This window comes from Quercus suber, unplaced genomic scaffold, assembly GCF_002906115.3.
Source record: "Quercus suber isolate HL8 unplaced genomic scaffold, Cork oak 2.0 scaffold_56, whole genome shotgun sequence".
NCBI classification, from domain to species: Eukaryota; Viridiplantae; Streptophyta; class Magnoliopsida; order Fagales; family Fagaceae; genus Quercus; species Quercus suber.
Window position 1 is genome coordinate 445402 of NW_027069521.1, and position 7089 is coordinate 452490.

A 7089-nucleotide genomic window follows, 5' to 3' on the forward strand; every position below is an offset into this window, starting at 1 on the left:
TAGTAGGTCGTGAGAAATACTACTATGTTAGGGCATTCTTAGGTCAAAGTCCAATTAAGACACCTTGCATGCATTTTCAGTGTCGGCATGTACTGCCACTTAATGCACGTAATTTGTAACATCATATTAAATAATAATTAAGTTGCTGCCTCTCTCTCTTTCTCTCTCTCTAATAAACCAAATTCAATAATTTAATCATCAAAAACTAATGGGTTCTAGTTAGCTCAACTGGTAAAATTTCTGATGGTTGAATAAGAGATTTATGGTTCAATCCCTACCTATACCAAAAACTAATTGGTGTCTTAGTCTGATGATAAGAGCTATCATCAAGAACCAAAATCCCTCATCAAGGGACACTAATCCTAAGTGTGTTCCTAACATCAAATATAAAGGAAGGGTTAGTCTAATAAATTTCTAAACATATCCAATCGGGTCAAACCCAAACCCGTTTAACCCAAACAGTTTGCCAATTTTAGTTTAGGGGATACCTTCTTTGTTTATTTATTTATTTATTTATTTTTTTTGTAAACTAATGGTGGTCTTCAATGCTTTTTAAGCAACTATTCCCTCGTGTTTGTGTGTGTGTGCTCACGTGTGTCTCTTTTAGTCCCTTGTCCTACACCCAACAACATAACAATAAGGAATCCCTAAGGTTGGTTCAAGATAATGTTTCTAATAAAAAATTCATGAAAACTATGAGACTGTATGAATCATCAGAACAACTCCTTATTTCTTTAGAGTTTCTCTCCAACACATTTGTCTAGGGATATTTTCTCGAGTTACATCTAGTTGTAGGCTTGTAGCCTCTTGGGCTTCCTAGTGTGTCCCTCCTAATTTATGCGCATCATTGCAAGTGTTATATTACAACCAGGAAGTGGGGACTAGCCGACCAGGTGAAATATTGCCATCACAATCTTCTCGAATTTCATTTCTTTCATTTATTTATAACAAATTTTTAATTCTCTTCTAATACGCATAAATTTTTTTTATCAATTTTTTTTATATTTAAAACCCAATTTTATCTCTATAAAAAAAATAAATAAATAACCATGATTAATTTTTTTTAAAAAAATTCCGTAAGAAATACTTATTCAGAACAATGATAAAAAGTAAATACAAATTAAGAAATCATAAAAACGAAATACTGTCAAAGTAGGTTCTATTTTTCTTTTTTTCTTTTTTCTTTTTTTTACTTTCTACATTTATTATAAAAAATTTAAATTGAAGTGTTCCATCTTTTGTTCATTGAGGCCTACAGAAAATGTTGATCTTGTATATCCCCTCCTTTGAAATGTAACAACTAACGTAATTATCCTGTACATCAACAAAATTAATGAGATTTAAGAATACGTTTAAAATTAAAACCATACTATGATTAATTAAAAAGGAAACAATAGACAATAAATACTATATATATATATATATATGGGATGCATTCAAGTTACATATTACACCACCCAATAACTTATTATAGAATTCATATTTTAAAAATCTCACTGTTGAATTACATGTTCTATATGTTCTTAACATTCATGCCAATTTTCGTGTCAATTAAATGTTATTTACCATTCGATCCATAAACTCATCTTTTATGTATTATTTTAAACTGCATAAACTTGAAGTTAAACAATTGATTGATGACATGACTATTAATCTTTGATCACCTTGAAATTTTACAAGTATGGAGAATATATGAAAATAATGTAATCTAACGGTGAATTTGTCAAAATTCGCATTCAATTAAAAAATATTGAGTAGTGTACTATTGCTTAAAATTACACTATGTATAAATTGAAACCCAACTTGTATATATATAGTCTCAAAAACAAAGCATGAGTGTTAACCAAAGAAGGTAACTTATAAATAAATAAATAAATAAAAGAAAAAAAATTGAATTAAGAGAACATTCAGTAACTCGCATAATTGATCCCCCAACATAAGGTTGATTAACTAGTTACAGCATAGGGTTGTATTCAAAAATAAATTGCATAATTGATTCCCCAGCATAGGGTTTATGCTATATAAGTATTTGTTTACTTTGTTTAATAAGGCCATGAAACCCCATACTATTTTTTTTTTTTTCCAAAACACTCCAACAATAGGTAAAAATAGAACCCACTCATTTCTTTTTAAAGAGTTAGCACCTTCGGAAACAAAGCTTTGGCCTCTCCACTTCTAACATGATTGCCAAATTTGGCTCCCAAAATCCCAACTTTGCACTTGTTTTGTACTTCTCCATTTGTCAACATTTCATATCTATGTTTCCAAAAAAACAAAAATAAAAATGTGGCACTTTTGTAAATAAATAAAAAATGTGTAAAACAAAAGAAGGTAATTTATAAATGAAAAAATTTTTAATTAAAAGAACATTCAGTAACTTGCATAATTGATCCCCCAGCATAAGGTTGATTAACCAGTTACAACATAGGGTTGTATTCAGAAATAAATTGCATAATTGATTCCCCAGCATAGGGTTCATGTTATATAAGTATTTGTTTAATTTGTTTAATGAGGCCATGAAACCTCATACTATTTTTTTTTTTTTTTTTTTTTTTTTTTTTTTTTTTTTTTTTTTTTTTTTTTTTTTTTTTTTTAAATGTGTGTGTGTGGTTCTATAACTTCTATCAAACAAAATAAGGAAAGATTTTATTTGAGTTTTTTTAAAAAGATTTGACAAGTGGCAAATGATGTGGCAAATTTTTTTTTAATATTATTTAGGTCGTTTGACACATCAGACTTTTCTATTCAAGAGATAATGATAGGGAGTAAATTGACACGATATTGAAAAATTAAGGACCAAATTGATACAATTGAAAGGTTAGGGACTAAATTGAAATATGATGTTAAAGATAGGGACCAAATATGTAGTTTACCCTTTCGAATTTCATTTCTTTCATTTATTTATAACAAAATTTTAATTCTCCTCTAATACACATAAAATTTTTTATCAATTTTTTTTTTTATATTTGTAAGGTTGAATTTGGTCAACCATCTTGTTGGCTTTATTTCATGCAAATTTGCTTGTAATTCAGCACTTAGAAACCCCGTATTTAGGTGGGAATCATATATGGGTAGTGAGTGAGAGAGTGTGAAGAAATGCTCAAGATTGTGCAAAGATGCAGAGACTCGTGGCTGGGACTCGCGGGTGACTCGCAACTGGCAAGCCGCCAACTGCAGCACACGAGTGAAGCGTGCGAGAAGATGAACAGTCATGCTAGCTAGTGCACTACAAGACAAAAAGTCCTGCTTGGCCATTCTGTTATCTCATAGCTTGAACTCATGACTCAACCAAGTCGCGAGGCCAAGCCACTAGCCAGCCTTGTTTTGAAAAACCTGAATTTTGGCATTCCACTCTCATCCCAGTATAAATACCCCTTTTACCCACAAAATGTAGAGAGCTTCCAGAGAGAATTTTAAGAGAGAAACCCTAGAGAAAAATAAGATTGATTCATCCACAATCTTTACAAAGAAACTCTTCAAATTCCTCTACTCTCACCCTCTCCATTGACACATCCTTGAGAGATTCTTGACCAAATCCTTTTCTTACCATACCCACATCTGTGAGAAGGTATTTTGGTGCTTTAGGAAGCAGTTAGGAAGGGACCAATGGTAATTGGTTGATGCTATGGGCTATACTGGAATCTGGTAAGTTAGAAAAGAAAAAGGTTCGGCACAACCTCGTTGGAGCAAGAAGCTTAGAAGGCTTAGGTACACTGGGTAGATTAGGCTTGAAGGATCTATTACTGTTCATGTATCCCAACTACATTTTCTAGTGGATTATTGACCGCTTGGAGGGCAGTGGAGAGGTTTTACGCCGAGGGCATCGGTTTCCTCTTCGATAACACATCGCTATGTTGTCTTTGTGTTTGCATCTCTCTTCCCTTAATCTTTGCCTTTTAATTTCTGTTGTGGATGTGATTTTAATTGGCTTAGATTGTTTATCAATTCTGGTATTAGCTTGTGTTCATGTTCCACACATTTATTGTTTGATTATAAGCTTGAATTGGTAATTTGTAATTTTGAGGTCTAAACGTTTATAGTGTTTTATACATTATTTGAACATTCAATTGGTATCAGAGTGGGTGCACTTTCTGTGGTTTCAACACCTTAGTGCGATCCTTGACCCCGTATTGAGATGGACCGGTCTCAATCTCTAAATGTTCCACCATATTTTGATGGTAGTAATTATGCTTTTTGGAAAGTCCAAATGAGGGCATTTTTGTGTTCAATTGATGATACTATTTGGGATGTGGTTGAAATAGGATGGACTAAGCTGGAAGCCGCTAAATCCACTTGGGATAAGGCAGTCTTTGCGGCAGCTAACGCTAATAGTAAAGCTTTGAATGCAATTTTCTGTGGTGTGTCTCCAGATGAATTTCACAGGATTTCTTACATAACGGTCGCCAAGGAGGCGTGGGAGATATTGGAGACCACTTATGAAGGAACAAAGAAAGTAAAGGACATAAAGCTTCAAATGCTTACCACCAAATTCGAAGAACTTAAAATGGGAGATGATGAGCCCTTTGATTCATTCTATGGGAAGCTCAACGAAATTGTAATTGCTAAGCTCAATCTTGGTGTGAAGATTGAAGATACTAAGTTGGTGAGAAAAATTTTGAGGTCCTTGCCAGAGAGCTTTCGAGCAAAAGTCACTGCTATAGAAGAGAGTAAAGACTTGGATGAGATCAAAATCCAAGAGCTTATTGGGTCTCTCCAAACATATGAGTTGGGATTGCCTTCTCATAAGACGAGTAAATCTCTTGCTCTTAAAACCATCACTAAAAGAATGAATGATTCTTCTGAAGAAGATGAAGTGGAGAAGGAGGTAGCATTCCTTGCGAAGAACTTCCGAAAATTCCTGAAGATGAAAAACAGTGGGAAACCATTCAACAGAAGGAAGTTTTCATCCTCCAACGGTGATAGGAAGGAGTTTAAGAAGAAAGAAGGAAAGGATTCACAATCTCCTCAAGGCATTGTGTGCTATGAATGCAATGGCCAAGGACATCTTAGGAACGAGTGTCCTAACTATCTAAGAGGGAAGAGCAAGGCTTATGCCACAACACTTAGTGATTCGGACTCATCAGATTCTGAGTCGGAAGAGAGCTGTGATGGAGAAGGAAATTTTTCTGCATTTATGACCATTACTCATGTAGAATTCTCGGATGATTTGGGTGCACTTGTGAAGGAACTTGGTGAGCACTTTGAATTGGAGTTAATTGGGATAGTTGAGGAATCTGAAGACGAGGAAGATGGAGAAGCAGTGGGACTACAAGAGACATACAATTCCCTTCTTGAGAAGACTAGTGAATATGCAAAAGTGGCTAATGCAGCCATTAAAAAGATGAAAAGGGCTAAGGGAGATTACAGAAGTCTTCTAGTGCGATACAAGGAAACCAAATGTGAAGTAGAGAAGCTAAATGCAGAGTTGTCAGAAGCCTACTTAAAAATTAGATTCCTTGAGCACGAGGTAGTTCAAGCAAATGCCAAGATAAAGAGGGTCTCCACCAAGAAGCTAGATGATGTCATTTCCTCTCAAAAACACACTTCAGAAAAATCCGGATTGGGTTATATAGGAGAAAGTAGTTCAGCTGTCAAAATTTCCAAGGAAATGAAGTTTGTGGAAGCCAAAGAATCAGGATTGGCTGCCCCTAATCCTGAGAAAGTGGAAAATGAAAAGAGGAAGAATGTGGCTGAGCAACGGGTGTTGAATAAGCCCCGTAATCAATTTGTGGTCAAACCAAAAGCTGGAAGGAAATCACTTCCAAGATCACAAAGAGGTCCAAGAACGAACCATTTTTGCCACCATTGTGGACAGCAAGGACATACCAGACCAAATTGTCACAAGCTTAGAGCATTGAAGAACGCAACAGAACAAACGTAAAGAGGACCAAGAAGTGACAAGAGGACTTAGGTTATTGAGTCATCAAGAGGTCGAAATGGTGATTTCAGAATGATGGACATAAGGAAGATGATTGGTGCATTCACCACTTGCTTGGAAAGCTTCACTAGAAGGTTTGAAAGTCCTAACACTCGTACCCAATCGTATAGGGTACTCATGCATAAGCATTACAATATGTCCATGCATTAATTCTTCCTATGCTGTGTAGTTATACTTGGTTGTATGCTTTTTGCTAGTGAGTGTTGAAAATTTGTTTTTTTGTTTGTTTGCTATTTACTTTAAAATTTTTTTACATTGTCATTTTGTTTGTGTTTTTGATCAATCTTTAATTGTTTTTGTGTCAAAAATCCAAAAACACATAAAAAGTTGAAAATCCAAAAAGTTTGATTAGCATTGTTGAGTTTTGTCTCAAAGCATGTTTTGCCTTGTACCTTTGTACTAATAGCTTTGTGCATCTACGAGCTTAGCTTGTCTCGTATGCACTCATATCATTGTGAGAGAAATCTTGAAATCTATGTGACTGTTGTAAATAGATCTTCAACCTTGTCATGAATGATTAATAAATGATTTTGTTGATCTTGAGACATGCATAAACTTGTGCCTATATATCTTCTCACTCTTTATTTTGTTGTCTTTGACATTCTTGAAAAGAGATATTGAGCTGCAAAAGTCTGTCACACATACTAGTATTTGACTAGGAAAAAGGGAAAGCAACCAAAATAAAATGTATAGTGCCCAAAAAGCCAAAGGCTATCTCATCATAATGAAATATCAAAACTTTCAGGCATCAATCTCACAATGAGATGTATTGTTTCAAAAAGATCAAATGATATGATGTATATAGAGCCAAATGAAAAGCTTCAAGGAAATGTAATCAAGTTTATGTGGAAGGTTATATATGCATATTTCTATAATTGAGATAGGTCACATTATCTAGTACTAGTTGTGTATGCCTTGATTGAATTGATCATTGAAGCGTCACATTGGATTAAGGACTATCTCATTTGTGATATCCACATACATCACACAGGTTTATGTTCAATGAATATCATATTCATTTGTGTGATTGTACTTGATTAAATGTGTTTTCACATGCTCAATCTTTATTGATCAAACACAAAAAGATTTTTGAGTGTTTTTATTGTTTTTGGAAAGTATTTTGTTTTTACAAGAATGTCAAAATTTCAAAA

At 34.0% G+C, this 7089-nt stretch overlaps 1 protein-coding gene across 1 annotated transcript; it reads left to right on the plus strand.

The window, feature by feature from the left end:
• Positions 1 to 4135: 4135 nt before the first annotated feature.
• LOC136067056 (uncharacterized) lies at positions 4136 to 5881 on the plus strand. The gene has a single exon (XM_065772314.1). It carries the CDS (start codon positions 4136 to 4138, stop codon positions 5879 to 5881), a length of 1746 nt encoding a protein of 581 aa, XP_065628386.1.
• Positions 5882 to 7089: the final 1208 nt, after the last annotated feature.

Bases quoted from the DNA above. Each gene is read 5' to 3' on its own strand.
- LOC136067056 (XM_065772314.1), top strand. From the start codon at position 4,136: ATGGACCGGTCTCAATCTCTAAATGTTCCACCATATTTTGATGGTAGT.